Source organism: Choristoneura fumiferana, chromosome 24, assembly GCF_025370935.1.
Source record: "Choristoneura fumiferana chromosome 24, NRCan_CFum_1, whole genome shotgun sequence".
NCBI lineage: Eukaryota > Metazoa > Arthropoda > Insecta > Lepidoptera > Tortricidae > Choristoneura > Choristoneura fumiferana.
The window spans coordinates 1,879,882-1,899,293 of record NC_133495.1 but is presented as its reverse complement, the minus strand read 5'-3'; the positions used below and the strand labels follow the sequence as shown (position 1 = coordinate 1,899,293).

Here is a 19,412-nt window from a genome sequence, read left to right as displayed (position 1 = left end):
TTCCTAATTGGCGGCGGGATGTTATTCCAACATTTAGTTGCAACATAGCGGAAACTTCCTCGGAAAGTAGCGGAAGCGTGTTGCGTTGTTACCAGCTGTACACTACATTCCCGAGTTCTGTGCGTTCTGCCACTGGACAACCATGACAACTTTTCAAACAAATATGAGGGAGCCCTGTTCTGTGATATTCCGAACAATAAACATGCCAGATGAAGCTTGCGGCGGTGTTGCATCTTAAGAATGCTATGTTTATTTAAAAATGGTGTTACATGGCCCCTTGGTGGAATGTTGAAACAGAAACGAGCACAAGCATTTTGTACACGTTGGATGAGTTTCTTTGTTTTGGCTAGTAGCCGGGGACCAAATACTATGTCCATATAATTTAATTTTGACAGTACAAGTGACTCAACCAGCTGTACACGTAAGGTTTCAGTTATGAATGGCCTGATTTTGTATAGTATTTTAAGTTTATAAAAGCAATTTTTAACAGAATTTGCAATGTGCTTCTCATATCGAAGATCACAGTCTATTAAAAGGCCTAAGTTGCGTGCATCATATACTCGCTCAATGGGCTCACCCATTAACTTAATATCAATAGCTGAGCTGAGCTTGGTCAACTGTTGTTTACTACCAAGAATTAAATATTTTGTTTTTGTGGGGTTAAGTAGTAAACTGTTCCTTGAAGCCCAAGAAGCTATGTTTGCCAAATCTGTGTTCAACTTTTCTACAGCACTATCAATCTCAGATGGCTTACAGGATATATAGACTTGTATGTCGTCTGCATAAATGTGGTATTTGCAGTGTGCAATGAGTGACCCAATATCGGCAGTGTATAAAATAAAAAGAATCGGTCCGAGTATCGATCCTTGTGGTACGCCTTTAGCGAGACTAATCCTTTCTGATACCCTAGAGGACCCATTATTAAGGTTCAGTTTTACATGTTGACAGCGATTACTAAGATAACTGTCAAACCAAGCCAGTGCATTTTTGTCAAACCCATAGTAACTCAGTTTGGACAATAAGATATTAATGTCCAGGCAGTCGAATGCCCTAGAGAAATCAAGCAGGACAAGTATTGTGCACATTCCTTTAGCCTGAGCACACAACACATTGTCAGTGACGTCAAGCAGGGCAGTCACTGTACTTCTGCCCTTCCTAAATCCTGATTGAACGTCTGGCAAAATGTTACTGCGCTCAAGGTATTCAGTTAATTGAGTGCATACAGCTTTTTCCAATATTTTAGATATACATGGCAATATACTAATAGGTCTAAGGTCCTTCAGCTCAGATGGATTTGTGTTCTTAGGCAAAGGTCGCACAATTGCCAACTTCCAGAGGTCAGGAAATGTAGATGTCAAAATAGAGGTATTTACTAAATCTGTTATTGCGTCTAAAGAGTATGGCAAAGTCATTATTAACATATTTAAACTAATACCGTCACATCCTTCAGCATTCGATTTCAGACTACTAATAATTTTCATTATTTTATCTGAGCTTATTGTATCTATATGAAATATGGAATCGCTATACCTGTGAAATTCAAAATAAGTAAGCTGTGATAAAGTGACTTGTGATGATATTGGCAAAGTCAAAAAATGCTTGTTAATTATATCTGGATCACTTAATAAAGTGGGCAGTTCAGCATTATTCTTAGGTAATATAGTTGATTTTAGATTTTTCCATAGTAATTTAGGTTGTTTAATTTTATTGCTTATATTTTGATTGAAATAGGCGCATTTCTCACTAAATAGTGCTTTATTCACTGTTGATTTTAAATCTTTATAGTATTTCTTTTTACTATCAGAGCCAGTTTTATGAAAGTCAGCTGCAGCTTTATCACGCATGCGCATCATGAGCTGCACTGTGTCCGTGATCCAAGGGTAAGAAGAATGTTTGACAACAGATGTTTTTAAGGGTGCATGTAAGTTAAATAAAAGGACTATTTGTTCACTCAATGCAGCAACCTTCTGATTAATGGTACTTAGCTGTGATATTGAGTCCCACATTACACTCTGCAAGTCCATGTCAAAGCTTGCGAAATTGATGTTTTTCAGAGGTCTGTATGTGATTGTATAGGGCTTTGGTCTATTTCGCTTGACATTAAATTCGCATAGCACTAGGCAGTGACCATACAGGGAGCCTAAATGTTCAATGGCCGTGCTTTTAGCGCGCATGTCAGTGCAAACAACATCCAACAGCGTTTGACTAGTGCTTGTGAAATGTGTAGGGTCTGAAATCAATTGCGTCAAGTTAAAACTAGATATGAAAGTATTAAATTTGGAAACCTTCGTGTCAGTGGTAGTCAATAAATTTATATTAAAGTCGCCTAATACTATTAAATAGTCATAATTGGGTACTGAGCTAATTGAGTCTGACAAGGCATCGAAAAAGATATCAACATCCATCCAGGGTGGCCGATACGCCGTACCTATAACTAGTTTCATCCCATTAAGTGTCAGTGTTACCCACATTTGCTCAACAGCTTTGTGCCGCGGGTCTATCGGGTGAGACCAGGTGCGGGCGTTAATATCTCGTTTAATATAAAAACCTACGCCTCCTCCCCGCGCGCGTGTGCCCTGGGGTCTAGGATTATGTCGCAACCTACATTTTGGAAGTACAGGCGCCCGAGTTTCCTCTCCTACCCTCAGCCAGGTTTCATTAATAGCTAAGACATCGATATCATGCCGAGTGCAAGTCGCTATAAAGTTGTCATGGTTTGTACCAAGTGAACCCGCATTATACAAACCTATCTTTAGTTGTTTATTAATCATTGCACATAATGACACATACGTGTGTTGAGTAGTGGACTGGTTCTCTTTTAGAAGTAAACAATGAATTTAAGCGTGATGTCGTGTATAGTTTATTTGAGTGTAGTGCAGTGTAAAATTCAATAGTGAACGCAGTAATTGTGTTTAAGTGAGTATAGTGGAAGTTGAATAACATGAAATGTATCTTGGGATGTTGTGCTTGATTTACATGACCATAAACAACCATAATCAACAAAAAGCGGAGACCAATGAGTGCAACATAATATTTAATACTGTTTTTAAGAAACATGCAAGTAAAACGTTGAGGCTGTGAGAGTACATACCCGCGCAATACGTATTGTTCAAACATTTTCGACACCAAAAACACGAATTAAGTCTTGTTCAGTGCGAATGCGGTACCGAGGCGATTCCGTGCCCGGTCGTTGCCGTACATATACCCGACCGTCCCTAGTCCACGCATATCTCCAGCCGAGGCGATCCTTGAGTTCGCGAGCCTTCTGGAACAACCGTCGATTGTTCGGGGTCAGCCGCTCGTTGACATAGAAGCGGCCACTCGGTCCGGGCAGGCCCGCGCCCTCGGTGGTCGCCCCGCGGCGCACCCGCGCCGCCTGGAGCAGGCGGTCCCGCACAGCGCGCCGCGCCAGGCGCACCACGAGCAGCCTTGGCCGCGGCGCCGGCCCCTGGACGCCCTCCTCGAGTCGCGAAGCGCGCCCAACGCGCACCGCATCCACGATGTCGTGCTCAGTCAGCGCTACTCCCAACTTCTGCCCTAGGGTGGTTATCAGGTGCAGCGGATTTTCACCGCTGCGTTCCGGAACACAGGACACCTCTATGTCGTTGAGTAGCATGTCCTGGTCGCGATCATTCAGTTCCATTCTCAACTGCCCAATGGTACTCAACATAGCCTCCGGGTCGCCGTTGTCTACGCGTGTCTCAGGCTTGCTCTCCAGCAGCTCCACACGCGCACAGAGCGCGCTTATGCGCCCGTCACAGCCGTCGATCCTCAACGCCAAACCAGACATCGCCTCGCGCAGCGCGTGGATCTCGTGGCTCATCGCCCGCATCTCCTCACGGAACAGACGCAGTTCAGTAGTCAACAGCTGTATGTCCGTGACGCGGGTTGCATCTAGCCCATTTCCGGGTGGGGTAGTGTTATGATGGTGCTGGGCTGGTTGGTGCTGGCTGTCTCTGCTAATTAAAGCCCCGGTCTCCCCTACGTAGGACACCTCCATGACGGAGCTGTCGCCCTCAGACTCTTCAGGGCTCGCGACCACCCGTGGCCGGCCGGCCCCCCGGTTCATGTTAATATTAACATTGCCGCCGCGCACCGGTGTTTCAGCGTTGCCCCTCTTTGGTTCAAGACTTTTGCACTGTACGCACTTCCATGAGGTCTTCTCCTCTGGCCCTGCTCTGGAGTACATCTCCTGCGATACGTTCGCGCAGAGGAGATCATAAAAATTGTGGCAGTTAATGCAGTTCAAAAATCTGCCATCAACGACTTTATTTGAACATCCCGCACAAGCTGGCATTGTGAAGTATATTTAATGTCACTGTGTTAAGGTCGAATATCCAGCAACCGGCACCGAGCTCTCGTCCCGTGCGTAAACGCCGCAGCTAACAGCTGATTTGTTGACGGCCGATCAGCTGACCCGCAAAATAACTTTTTATTTAGTTCCGTGCGATTTAGGAATCGTGAATTAAACAGCAGATTTCGCGCACCACAGAAAATTTTAGGCACCACAAACAATGCGTACTGCCAATCACGGTTCTTACTTTGCTATATTTAGCTAATTTAGAGATAATATCAACTTTTAACCATTTATTTAAGCAATAATAACAGAGCGTATGTTATGACAGTTCGAGCGTAATACCGTCCTTCCTAATCCTAATCAGACTGAAATAATGAGAGGTAATGGTGGATGAACGATGACAGCGCGAATCCTGTTAAATCGGAATTGTCCGTTATCTAATAAATACTAATAGGTATTAGGTATCAAATGCCAAACAGATTTTTTTGACAAAGAGTGTTACCAGCGTAAAATTATTTTTGCTTGTCAGGCCAAGTATGAGGCGAGGTGCGCGAGGGGAGATTGGGGAGACGGGAGTCGGGGACGGGGCACTGACATCTGCTTGGCTTGACTTGATTTGGCGTCGCGTCGCATTACATTGAAGAACTGTTTAAGTGCACATTACTTTGTTTTACAAATGTTTTTATACCGAAGTATTATTAGAATTGTCTGTAGTGATACTTTAATAATCATATTGAATTTCATTAATTACTAAATCTAGTAGCTATAGGTACTAACGTGAGTTTTGTTCGGCCGGCGCCTTTGACCTTGCATGAGGTAGAGACAATGGAACAAGGTAATCTGTAAAGTACGAATAATGTCTTTTGTATTAAATGAACGTCTTATATTGTTTGTTTGTTTGTTTGTTTATACTCTTTATTGTACAAAAAGGAAAAACAAAAAGGTTACATAAATAAAAGTTGTGTTGTGTTATATTTTGTGTCATTCTAGATAAAATGTTTTTTAACCAAGCAATCTTTATTTTTCGATCTTTTGTAGATTTCACAAAACGTAGGCATGTGGTAATTTTCCATTGAAACTAAAAATCGTATTCCTGTTTTTTGTGTCAGATAATCATAACCTTACTTTCTAAAAAAACCTTCACGTGGATATTTTATATAATTTGTGTTTTTTTTGCATATTCATCCAAGTATTTTATGTTAACAAAGAATAAATTGGACAAAGTTAAAAAACAACGTCGTTGTAGAAATTAGAATTCCTTATTCAAGCGATTAAAAACGAATGCTATTTTATCGACTCTACATTCTAACATTACATTGTACATTTTTAGTCTTAAGCCGCTGTAGAACTTTGTCATTATGACATTACGTCATAAATAAGCATTATCATTATCATAGACAAATATAAATTATTTAATAACATAAGAATGAAATGGCAGCCGATACGGCCTTTCGCAATGCTTTTGCTAAGTCAGCCATTTTAGTTTTGGCGTTCGGGAAGCCCAGGCCGTTTTTTTTTTGTCTCACGCGAGTACCATTACTAATTTAATTAATATAGTACTCCTTTTCCTTCTTTATGTGTGGATTATAGGTAAGAAAAGGAAAGCAAGATGAAACACAAGGAAGATAGAAGAATAAGCGGTCAGATTTCCCTTGACCTCGTGGCCTGCGGTGACTGACGCGCGGGCTTCGAGATCAAAGGGAAGCTAATTCGCATTATCAACATAATCTGAAAAGGATACACAACTGAAAAGAAGCGTGAAGAGACGCGGTCAGATTTGTTTTAACCTCGTGGCCGGCGGTGACTGACGCGCGGGCCTCGAGATTAAAAGGAAGCTGATTCGCATTATCAACATTATCTGAAAAGGATACAGCTGAAAAGAAGCGCGAAGAGACGCGGTCAGATTTGTTTTAACCTCGTGGCCTGCGGTGGCTGACGCGCGGGCCTCGAGGTTAAAAGGAAGCTAATTCGCATTATCTTCAAAATAATCTCACAAAACAATGGCAGCAGAAGATAAGCGTGAAGAGACGCGGTCAGATTTGTTTTAACCTCGTGGTCTGCGGTGTTTGACGCGCGGGCCTCGAGGTTAAAAGGACGCTGAATCGCACTACCAACATAATCTGACAAGAAAAGAGAAGCGTGACGAGACGTGGCCAGATTTGTTTTAACCTTGTGGCCTGTGGTGGTTAACGCGCGGGCCTCGAGGTTAAAAGGAAGCTAATTCGCATTTTTTTATGTAGCCTGTATTATGTCCCACTGCCGGGCAAAGCCTTCCCCTTTCCTCCGCCACTCCTCCCTATCCTGGGCATTATCATGTAAATAATCTGACAAAACAGTGGCAGCAGAAGATCATCGTGAAGAAACGCGGTCAGATTTCCCTTGACCTCGTGTCCTGCGGTGACTGACGCGCGGGCCACGAGATCAAAGGGAAGCTGATTCGCATTATCAACATAATATGATACGGGAAAAGCAGCTGAAAAGAAGAGGGAAGAGACGCGGTCAGATTTGTTTTAACCTCGTGGTCTGCGGTGTTTGACGCGCGGGCCTCGAGGTTAAAAGGAAGCTGATTCGCATTATCAACATAATCTGATACGGAAAAAGCAGCTGAAAAGAAGAGTGAAGAGACGCGGTCAGATTTGTTTTAACCTCGTGGTCTGCGGTGTTTCACGCGCGGGCCTCGAGGTTAAAAGGGAGCTGATTCGAATTTTTTTATGTAGCCTGTATTATGTCCCACTGCTGGGCAAAGCCTTCCCCTTTCCTCCGCCACTCTTTCCTATCCTGGGCATTATCATGTAAATAATCTGACAAAACAGTGGCAGCAGAAGATCATCGTGAAGAAACGCGGTCAGATTTCCCTTGACCTCGTGTCCTGCGGTGACTGACGCGCGGGCCACGAGATCAAAGGGAAGCTGATTTGCATTATCAACATAGTCTGACATGGAAACAGCAGCTGAAAAGAAGAGGGAAGAGACGCGGTCAGATTTGTTTTAACCTCGTGGTCTGCGGTGTTTGACGCGCGGGCCTCGAGGTTAAAAGGAAGCTGATTCGCATTACCATCATAATCTGACAAGATAGTGGCAGCGGAAGATGACTTTGAAGGGACGCACCCTACAAGAATCTCTCTAAAACACCAGCGAGCGAAGAAACGCGGGCAGATTTGTCTTGACCTCGTGGTCCGCGGTTTCATACGCGCGGACCTCGAAGTTAAGGGGACGCTGATTCGCAATGACAGTATAATTTGACGAAATAGCGTATAAATATAAACTTCACCCCCCTATTTCACCCCCTTGGGGGTGAATTTCTAAAAATCCTTTCTTAGTGCTCACTTACATCATAAAAAGAACCCCTGTATCAAATTTCAAGTTTCTAGGCCCAGCGGTTTGGGCTGTGCGTTGATCTATAAGTCAGTCAGTCAGTTTCTTCTTGTATATATATAGATATTAATAATTAAGTATGGATAGTTATATAATATAGTTAATTTATTTTTAGGATAGTTAAAGTATGGATTATAATATCTCAATACTCGATTTTGTTGTTTTATGTATACTTTGCATAACTTCCACCTAGATGGCGCTGTATGTAAAACAGGCTTCGTTAACGACATGCTTCCACAGGATGGTTGGGTCATGCATAACTTTACTTCGTTATCAATGAACTATAAACAATTACTTACACTTATTAATTCGATTTTTAGATGTAGCAGAGATACAGTTACTTGTAGCCCTGCTCGTGATTTTGATATTATTACTATGTATAGTATATATTTATGGTTCTTTTGTCCCAAATACAAAAAAAAACTGGCACGTGTAACATCAAAACATTTTTTATTGCAACCTTCCATCTGATTGAAACCAAACAAGACTTAACATTTTAACTAGAATCCCTTGCGCACTTTAGGTTTAGTGCTTTAGCGGAAAGTCCATAGTGCTGAAGTTTGCGGATAAGCGTCTCGTGCTCCACGTTTTCGAAGGCCTTGGAGAGGTCGCAAAATATTCCTATTGCATCTTGCGGATTTTCCCATGCATCATAAATGTACTTCATGAGACTTCTGTTGTCGAACGGCCTTTTGTGAAACCGAATTGCTGACTGTGTAGTAGGTTGTTTACATTGAAGTGAAGAAGCAGCTGGTTAAGCATAATCTTTTCAAACACTACTCAGCACAGGCAGCACAGATATCGGACGAAAGTTGCCAGGATCAGATGAGCTCCCAGCTTTAAGCAATGGAATCACTGCTATATTTCATTAAGTCCGGGAACACACCATCAATGCACTTATTCAAAATGACGGCTAGGTACGGTTCGCCACAATATGGATGACAGATTGCATAACTCGCACAGAATACCCCAAAGACCTCCGTATTCTTCAGTTTCAAAGATTTAAAAGTCTTTATAATTTCTTCAGTCAGTGTGTTGAAAACAAAATTCAGACGTCTATCCTTCGCAATTTCATTTAGATAAGAACTAGCCAGCACAGTGGAAGACTTTAGATCGCGAGTCGTATTTACAGCTATATCTGAGAAAAATTTCAAAAGCACCCGCCACTTCTAAATCTGAATTCAGTATTCTATCATCCACTTTTAATGAGGGCTATCGCGAATGAATTCGCCGCTAGAGGCGCTAGTGTAGCGTGAGGTGCTCGAAATGTCAAATCTCATAGTTTTTGGTGAGCTACGCGGGTTTATTTATAATTAGAATAATTTTGTGAATATTTGCATTACCTGAAATTAATTATGGCACTTATGCGTTACGGGGCAATGAATGTCTGTATTTTTGAGACAGTTTTGTCTTTCGGAAACTTTGTGCCTCCCTTTTTTCCGAACAAAACGGGACTAAGCAACACTGTTGTTGCTGGATATTTTTATGGTACGGTTTTAAAGTGTATTAAATATGATTAAATCTAAACTTTGTTTTAACGCCCGTAATAACAGACTCTGAAAGCCACACTTAAAAACCTCACGCAACAGTGCGCCATCTAGTGAGACAAAAAACGATAGCCCTCATTGGAATTACTTCTAGAGCCTAGCCGTAAGGACGTATCAGATATTTTTGCACGCTCCGCTGTGGTAGATATTAATGCTGGTGACTATACAGTCCCATCAGATAATAATATATCGGAGCGGCCAAGGTATCCAAATATTTCTGAGCAAATGAGCTCGGTAAATTAAAGCAAACCTAATAGCGAAATAAATAAAACTTCAATTAAATTACTCATTTTATTACAAAACCTTGTTCCAAATACAAAAAAACTGGCGCGTGTAACAGCACATTATCAAAACATTTTTTATTGCCACCTTTCACCTGATTCACATCTAATCGTTTAAAAGCAAATTGAAACCAAACAAGACTTAACTTCAACATTTCAACTAGAATCCCTTTGGCACTTTTGTGTAAAATTGCAATTTACTTTTAATCCCTTCATCTCTCGTGCTGGTTCAATCTCCGTAGACTAGTGACATCCATGCCGTATATTTGAAACTTCGCCGGTTCCTCAAAGCGAACCTAGAAACAATAAGTTTTAGGTCTATGCTACCGGACGCGTTTTGCACGGAGACGGGTGGACGCCTGTCGTGCCTGCCGTGCATAGAATTTCATCTGAGGGCCTACTCCGAAATTCGACAATCAAACTGCGTATCGTATGTACAATCTCTCTCACTCTCGTATTAAACAGTATAAGTGTCAAAGAGACAGAACGACACGAACTTCGATTTTCGAATTTCGTGGTAGCCCCGCTGCACCCGCCAGCTAGCGTACGCCCTTAAAAATAATGCGGCGCTAAAAAAAACAATAAATTATAAAATCAAATACCCGACTGCCATAAAAATACTAAAAAGAAGAAACCAAGTCTAGTGGGCTAGAACTGTGTTAAGTAGCTAACTTAAAAATCAACAGTCGGGACCCATTAGGTAAGAATTTATGAGCCTCACGATTTAAATGGGTCCCGACTATTGAACTTTAAGTTAGCTACTTAACACAGTTCTAGCCCACTAGACTTTTCTTCTTTTTAGTATTTTTAAGGCAGTCGGGTTTTTGATTTTTTAAATTTATTGTTTTATTTCACACTTTTCTGTGAAAACGGTATATTAAAACGGCTATAACCTATATATTTTTTGAATGGGCTAATTATTAGCTTTCATTTGATACCCCACTCAATTGGTTTTAACAATTTTTTTTTTAAAACAATTTGGCGCCAAAAATCTGCCATTTTGATTTTTTAAGAATTTCATGTACCTAGTGTCACTTGCGTCATTAAGAAGAATTCAATGACGTATCATTTATCAAAATCGGTTCAGCCGTTGAGTAGTTATGAGAGGACATAGGAATAAACATACATACATACTTACATACATACATACATACGCGTCAAACACATAACCCTCCTTCTTCGCAGTCGGGTAAAAAGTCAAAACGTTTAATCTGCAACCAGCTCATATACTACGAAATACAAAATTCGAACTTCGTATCTTGCCATCCCACTGACGCTTGGATTATTTAATACGAGAGAGAGGGACGGTGTGTACGATACGAACTACCGGCTACACGGCCCCCAGCTGGGCTACTCCGAAACTCGAAACTCGAAGTTCGTGTCGTCCGGTCCCTCTGACACTTACACTGTTTGATACGAGAGCGAGAGGGACGCACGAGGGAACTGCACGAACAACTTCGAGTTTCGAGTTTCGAGTAGCCTTGCTGGCCGCAAAGCGCCCTATTAAAGATTTTAGTTGATATTTGCTCACTAGATGGCGCTAGGAATCGCTACAAATAAATGGTTTTATCATTATTATTTTACAATGGTATTCAGTCAAATGAACGCAAGCTAAAATGTACTGAGCGGCAAAAAACCTGCAGGGCTACTACGAAACTCGAAGTTCGTGTCGTGCGGTCTCTCTGACACTTGAAACTATTTAATACGAGAGCGAGAGGGACGGTACGATACGAACTTTGAGTTTCGAGTTTCGTAGTAGCCCAGCTGGCCTTCAATGAGGGCTATCGCGTATGAACTCGCCACTAGAGGCGCTAGTGTAGCGTGAGGTCTCCGAAATGTCAAATCTTATAGTTTTTGGGAGAGCTACGCGGGTTTATTTATAATTAGAAAATTTTGAGAATATTTTGCAATATCTGAAATTAATTATGGCAAATATGCGTTCCGGGGCAATGAATGTCTGCGTTTTGAGACAGTTTTGTCTTTCGGAAACCTTTGTCGTCCTTTTTTCCGAACAAAACAGGGACTATGCAACACTGTGGCATGCTCGATATTTTTATGGTAAGGTTTTGAGGTGTATTAAATATGATTTAATCTAAACTTTGTTTTCACGCCCGTAATAAAAGACTGAAAGCCATACTTAAAAACTCACGCAACAGTGCGCCATCTAGTGAGACAAAAAACGATAGCCCTCATTGTATGAAACAACAGGTAATTTGTATGCAAGTAAGTAGGTAAGTTTGTAGTAAGTAAGTTTGTATTTGTTGTGCAAGTGGGCCAAATTTTGTGCCGCTGAGTTTATTTCGCACAGATCTATTAACTGTGATATTTCGAAGTAGTATTTAGACACCTTGTATTCTTCATCATCATCATCATCAGCCGGAAGACGTCCACTGACCAGTGTGACAGGAGCCTCTCCCTTAGAACGCCACAATGAACGCCAACTCGTCACTTGCGTCCACCGCTTGTACTCATACTTGGTCAGATTATAAAATGCTACAAACCTCCTTGGACTCCTTGTCTATGGAAGTCCTAGAGACCTTGCTGCTCTTGTCAGCTTTGGAAGCGTTCTCAGCCTGAAACAAGCGCATGTACCGTCAGATGAGGCATCTACCTTCCAGGGTCAAATCCCTAGGGTAGTTTTTTTTTGAATCTTTATTTATTATGGAACTTTGATCAAAAGATAACGAGGCCTTAACTATAAAACACCACAACAGCCATACGATTTACTAGGGTAGTTTGATTGATAAATATTGCGCGGGATGCTGTAGTCTAATGAAGGTTTTGGTTACAGGTGGAGGATCGATAGATGGCGTTAGTATCGAGAGGTCAGAAACCTTCTGACCTCTCGATACCAAAATAGAAAATTGAAATTGGTTTTAAAAGACCTATCCAACGATACCCCACACTACAAGGTTGGATGAGAATAAAAAAATCATCCCCACTTTACGTCTATGAGAGGTACCCTAAAAAAAATATTTTTGTATTTTTATTGTACCATTTTGTCGGCATAGTTTACATATTATATTCGTGCAAAGTTGCAGCTTTTTAGCATTGATAGTCCTTGAGCAAAGCCGCGGACGGACAAACAGACAGACAGACAGACATGGCGATACTATAAAGGTTCCGTTTTTGCCATGAGCAAATGAGCCAATGAGGGTCTTTCGACAGGCGAGTGTCAGGCGAGGTCAAATAGCCCTCATTGTTTTAAACTTGCTGGCACGACTCGCTGGACAGACTTTACTTACGTCGTCAGGATCTTTCGTGATCGGTGGAATGTTCGGGCAGAGCTTTTCGGCGAGAGCTTGCACCTGAAAATAACATTAAAAATAGAATGGTTTTATTTAAAACTAGAGTTTACCCCGCGGCTTCGCACGCGTAAACTATTCGATCTGTTAGTTATAATTGAAATTCCGGGATTTGACAAAATTCCTCTGGGAAATCCTAAAATTTATATCGTGGTCTCCATTGAGGTTGTGTTAAGAACAACTGTACAAAATTTCATGACTCTAAACCTAGCGGTTGTAATTTCATGATTTTATCCCTATCCCGTGGGAATTTTGGAATAAAAAGTAGCCGCTGTGTGTTATTTCAGACGTCCAGCTACCTACATACCAAATTTCATCCAAATGCGTCCAGCCGTTTTAGCGTGAAGGAATAACAAACATACACACACAAACTTTCGCATTTATATTTTATAATATAAGTGGGACTAGCTTTTACGCGATTCGCCCGCGTAAACTATCAGCAGGGCTACTACGAAACTCGAACTTCGTATCGTACCGTCCCTCTCGCTCTCGTATTAAATAGTATAAGTGTCAGAGGGACCGCACGACACGAACTTCGAATTTCGAGTGTCGTAGTAGCCCTGCAGGTCTGACAGTCGAATTGAAAATTGATTAAACTAAATTCCCATGAGAATTGCCAAAAATTACGTCGCGGATTTCATTATAGTTGTATATAAAATACCCACACCAAATTTGTTGTCTCTAACCACGATACATTTTATTTATTTATTTTTTATTTAATAAGAACCAACTGCTAAAAACAATATATGTAGTAGGAATAGACACAGAGCCAATACGGTATTTGACATAACTTCTGAATTTGCCATATCTTAATATTATTATGAAAATATATATATCTACAGACAGTGTTTAGCGAAGAGAAAACTTAATTCGGTTGAAAATTGGATTTATAGTGATTATTTGAAAAATCTATATACCTGTCTCTTTCTCAAACGCTTTTCTATATGCAGCAAGTATGGCGGTATTGGCGTATGTCTTTTTTTGTATAATCTTGAATTTCAAACCTTTATAACTTTGTTATTTGTAATGGTAGCTTAAAAATTGTTTCTCTATTCGATAACAGGCATTGTGTAGTTTTCATTTATAAAACACATACAAAATAGTCAAATACCGTATTACAGGATCCCACAGATAGCTATAGTTTACATGTTTAAGCTTAACTTTAACGAGGCCATGACACCATGCCAAACCAAACACCACAAAATGTCTAATGTAATTACTACACTCCACAACACATTGTACAGTCATGCTCATAAACTACTACACTACACTTACAGGAATTTTTAGAGGATAAGCACTAGCCAGCACTATAAGAAAGTATGCAATTAATAATAATATCTTGTGTTTTACTAAAATTATTGTGTTGACTATGTTTTTAGCTAAGTTTAAGTTTAAGGTACGAGCACATATCCATATCTGCGCTCATAAGTTTAAGGTTTATTTTAATAATAGCATTATTGCAGTGCCCTTACAGGGTTTGATTCAGTATTTATTTTGTATTGTTTCAAAGCAAATAAATGAGTTTGAGTTTAAACTTGTGGGCAAAAATTCAATCAAAAATATCTGAACACGCTTTTACGGCGTTAACAATAAAGTTGTGTTCATAAATTCGTTCATTAATTTTTAGTCCTGTTTTGTAGTGTGTGTGAGTGTGTGATAGTGTGTGTTAGTATGTGGAAGTGTGTCGGAGTGTGAGTGAGTGTATGGTAGTGTGTGTGCGAGTGTGGGAGTGTGTGGCGCCACTCACGGAGGGGTACTGCGAGAAGCAGGCGCGCGCGCGGCCGGTGCAGGGCGGCGGCACGGCGCGCCCATAGCGGTCGCGGTCCGCCGGGTCGAACATGTAGAAACCTATGCGGCAGACAGACAGTTGAACAGTTTAATTTGTATTCATGTTACATATAAGTTACCGAAAGAAAGACGAAAGAAGAAAATCCGTAAACGCTTCCTCCACCACTGGAGCGGGAACATCAATAACTTTTTTCTTCGTATCAACTAATCTACAAAATGTAATAGGGCTCCACGAGGCTCGATTAAATTCCCATTTAGCATCATCACCCGCCTACCTATAGCGATAAATTGATTTTGAAAAGGTCCCCCCTCGCCGGCCCCACTGGTTACCTCTCGGCGTCCTGAACAGCGCGACGGCGAAGTCCCCCAGCCCGGCCACGAACACGCCGCTGCGCTCCTCGCGGAAGAACTCGGTCAGCTGCGACACACAAGCCAATACGATAACACCTACCCCACTATAGGTAGAGTCATTCACGATGACGCGTGCCGTGGTTCTTATTACAATGTCATTAATGTCTAATTTTGACAAAATCACGCGTCTTCGTGGATGGCACTAGGTATAATATTATAAACGAGAAAGTATGTGAAGATGTTTATATGTATGTCTTTAGATTTAGAAACGGAATCACGTACCAGGGTGGCACTTTTCATTGTCAATTTCGCTATGATTTCTTTGGCAGATGTATGGGATGTCAACGTGATATAGTAGCACAAAGGTTTCATCCTCCCGGTACGCGATTCAGTTTCCTTGACTGTACAGATAGACAAATATCTGGATTGTTACATGGGATACTTAATATCTCGGTAACGCGTTACCGTAGAATAATATTTTCACTTTAAACAAGATACGAGTGTGACAGGTTAGTGTGGCAGAAAAGTGTGTCATGCTCATACGGCTGTGGCGCATCTAGTAGGTACACTAGTAGTGTAGCAGCTAAGTGAGGCAGTTAAGTGTCGCAGTCAAGTGTGGCAGCTAACTGTAGTAGTTAACTGTGGCAGTTAAGTGTGGCAGCCAAGTGTGGCAGTCAAGTGTGGCAGCTGCATGGCAGGTAAGTGTGTCAGTTAAGTGTGGAAGCCAAGTGTGGCAGTCAAGCGTGGCAGCTGAATAGCAGCTAAGTGTGGCAGTCAAGTGTGGCAGCTGCATGGCAGGTTAGAGTGGCAATTAAGTGTGGGAGCTAAGTGTGGCAGTGAAACGTGGCAGCTAAGTGTGACAGTTAAGTGTGGCAGTCAAGTGTGGCAGTCAAGTGTGGCAGTCAAGTGTGGCAGTCAAGTGCGGCAGTCAAGTGTGGCAGTCAAGTGCGGCAGTCAAGTGTGGCAGCTGCATGGCAGGAAGTGTGGCGAGCGAGCATCGAGCAGTCACCTGCGGCACGAGGTCGGTGTCGACGGAGCCGGACTGCCGCGGCTGGTACACCACCACGCGGCACACGCAGTTGCCCGGCGTGTAGAACTTGCGCAGGATCTGCCGAACGGGCAACGTTAGTTAATCAACAACCGATGGGCAGTGTTGCCGATCAACATATTACATAGATATAGTATACATGTTATCAACAATTTTGACTATCTCGACACACTCGCTGTTAATTGTCGATAGAACAAAATAACTTATACCTACTTAGCATTTGGTTCTACAACTTCCTAAAAAGAAGTCCGTAAGGGGCTGACATATAATAGAATACGACTAAGTCGTATTTGTAGCCGTAGAAGAACGAGGGCACAAGTACATATTATAAACGAGGGTCACCGACACAGCCAATGGAATTATTTAGCTCGTTGAAGTGGCAATGGGCAGGCCATATGGCTCGGAGAACAGGCCATATGGCCATATGGCAACGAGAATGACCTGGTGAATGCAGTGTAGGCCGCTTCCAACCGAAGCAACTGGAGGCCTATGTTTAACAGTGGAATTCCTACGGCCGTTATCCGCTGATCATCCCATCCATCATCCCAGCCTATATACGTCCCACTGCTGGGAACAGGCCTCCTCTCAGAGCAAGAGGGCTTCCCACACGGGCTCAGTGCGGATTGGGCACTACACACACACCATTGAATTGCTTCGCACACAATTGCACCGCAAAACTCGTGGTAAATTTCAAATGTAATTCCGCACATGAATTTCGAAAAACTCAGAGGTGCGAGCCGGGGTTTGAACCCACGACCCTCTGCTTGAGAGGCGATACGTCAAACCATTAGGCCACGACGGTTTTTTTCATAAGGGCACCACGGCTTTTTTCCTCTGATATCGGCTTTATTATCCAGATAGCTCAGGAGTGGGATACTCTGCCAGCTTCTGTGTTCCCTGATCGCTACCTGACCGTCTTCCAGGGTGAATGAGCATTTATTGGGCAAGCTCTATCTGAATCCACATTTTAGCTTGCCATCAGTCGTGATTGTGGTCCTACCTATGATTGATTTTTTGGAGTCTTTTTGTATTTTTTATTTCTACTCCAAATTTGTTACTAACAATCACAAACAACATAACAACAAACAAACAAACAAATAACAAAGTAACAAATTTGAAGTTGAAATAAAAAATACAAAAGGCTCCAAAAATAAATCATAATTTGATTGCTTAGTAGCGACATCTCTTGTCTGGGTGAGCGGTTGTACGAAAGAATGTGACGTCTGTAGACGCAACATAGATGTCGCTAGTGCTGCTGCTTAAGTAGCATAGTAGAAATAAGCAACCTGAGACATGTATGAATAGGAAAAATTCCTGTCTGGATTCCTGTCCAGCAGTGGTGTAGGGGTTATAGCACGCAGCACGGAATGCTGAGGACCTGGGCTCAATTCCAGTGCTGGTCTCTTTTTCTGGTTTTTCTGTGCATCCATGCGTCAGTTTGTATTTCCTTAGTGGTCCTACCTGTTCGATGGCGAGCAGGCTGGTCCCTCTGGGCCGGTAGTGCAGGTAGCTGTCCTGGTAGAGCTGGTCGCCCGAGTCCAGCACCTGGTCCAGCGTGGACGAGCACCAGCGGCACACGTCCTCCACGCGGGACATCGCCACCGCCATCACACTGCACGCCAGCGCCTGAAATATCGACCGACTTGACGACTGTTCTGTTTCCCATGAGATTGGAGCATCTCTACTCTCTCTCTCTTTCTTCTTCTATTTATGTTTTTCTTCCACTATGCTTTAATTTCATCATACCCGCACTAAATACCAAGCACAAAGCGGGACTTTTCTGCTCTAGAGCAGAAAAAAATATGAAAAGAAAATCCTTTATTGCATTGTTTCAGATTTTTTTAATTACACCACAAAGAGGTAACAAGTATTTTTGCTATAAAATTAGCCCGCATAGTGTAAAAAAATCTAGTGTTAGGTTGGTCAACCTGACGGTTTTATGAAATTTGACAGATTGCGTACAAAAAATTGTTGCTACCAATCCTATCAAAAATAGTAAGTAGCCTTATTTAAAAAAAAAACTGTGTGTTTGGTTGGCCACCCATCCCAAATTTGACAGATCGCGGGTAAAAATATCTGCTACTGGCTATAAACTCTGCCAAAAAAGAGTAAGATATTAAAAAAAAAAAATTGGCGGGAACCTTGCGAATTTTCCGTGGACATTTTGGGTGACACTATTTACCGGCACGGATAATACCGACATGGACATACCGACCCGTTATTTCGTGTACACGCCCATACAAACTGGTGTCAAACTGACAAGAGTTTCTATGGGCGTATCACAAAATATCATGTCGGTATCGTACGTCCGTTAAATAGTGTCACCCGACATTTTTTGAGAGTGCGAATGTAAACTAACAAAAATGGAATCATGGAGTGCTAGAGACATTTCTTTCCTATTAATTGTTTAGCATGAGTTATTTTCGTCTATTATTCCTGTAATAGTTGAAAGAAAAGCAGATTATACGCCTCGCATTAAGTAATTTATATTGCCCTCGTGCTTTTAAAGCCCTCGCTCACGCTCGGCTCCAAATCGTCACTCGGTAAAATAATAAATAACTTTCTGCTTGGTGCACAATCTACTATTACTGTGTCTTTGTTGTGATGTAGTGTGTGTTTTTATGTCAATAGATTTTGTGAGTTTGAGTTTGAATTTTGGAGCTGATGACGACGGTAGTTAAGTAGTTAGGTGATAGTGTAAGATGTTGGCAGTCGATATTGATATGTATCCGAACGCGCTTGTTTGTCAGCTGGGCAAAAAAAAACTATTGTTAGCAAGCACATGGCTTGCCCTGTTTTCTGAAGTAATTTTAAGTAAACAAAGTTGCCCGCGACTCCGCGTACAACTCGTTTATCGCTATCCCGCGGTAACTATGCAATTTTCCGTGATAAAAACTATCCTATGTCCTACTCTGGTATTCTAGCTATCTTTATACCGAATTTCATCTAAATCGGTCCAGCGGTTTAGACGTGATTGAGTAACAATCATCCAAAATCCAAACATCTTCACAAACTTTCACATTTATAATATTAGCAGGATTTGTCGGTGCTCTGCGCTAAGAGCTCAGGACACAACAGATGTGAGGCCGTATTGTCTAACGTGCAAGTGCTCGCAATCGCATCCACCGTCTCTTTCTACCCTCATCCTATACCGCGTGACAAAAAGAGTGGTGAAATGACGATTCCGTGCAGACGATGGAAAGACATGCGCTGAGATGGAGCCACGCGCTGAGGAGCCGTTTCTTCCGGCTCATGACGACAATATATTGATGATATATTCAGGTACTATGTTGTATTCGTAAGGAAGGACATCACCGATCATTTGCAGGTGTTTGTTAACAAAGGCCTGAGGCGTATCCTTGGATTTTTTTGGCCTCGAACTATCTCAAACGCAAGACTGTGGCAAATGACTGACCAGAAG

General features: G+C 41.9%; 2 protein-coding genes across 2 annotated transcripts; both read right to left on the bottom strand.

The window, feature by feature from the left end:
- LOC141442005 (uncharacterized) lies at positions 1-4,636 on the bottom strand. Its single transcript, XM_074106919.1, has one exon. The coding sequence runs from the start codon at positions 4,295-4,297 to the stop codon at positions 3,110-3,112; it is 1,188 nt and encodes a 395-aa protein (XP_073963020.1). The 5' UTR covers positions 4,298-4,636; the 3' UTR covers positions 1-3,109.
- Positions 4,637-9,495: 4,859 nt separating this feature from the next.
- On the bottom strand, positions 9,496-17,614 carry LOC141442009 (uncharacterized). Its single transcript, XM_074106924.1, has 7 exons — positions 17,453-17,614; positions 15,953-16,051; positions 14,923-15,010; positions 14,552-14,652; positions 12,745-12,807; positions 12,001-12,072; positions 9,496-9,795 (listed from the first exon to the last, which is right to left on the bottom strand). The coding sequence occupies exons 1-7, from the start codon at positions 17,597-17,599 to the stop codon at positions 9,712-9,714; spliced, it is 654 nt and encodes a 217-aa protein (XP_073963025.1). The 5' UTR covers positions 17,600-17,614; the 3' UTR covers positions 9,496-9,711.
- Positions 17,615-19,412: the final 1,798 nt, after the last annotated feature.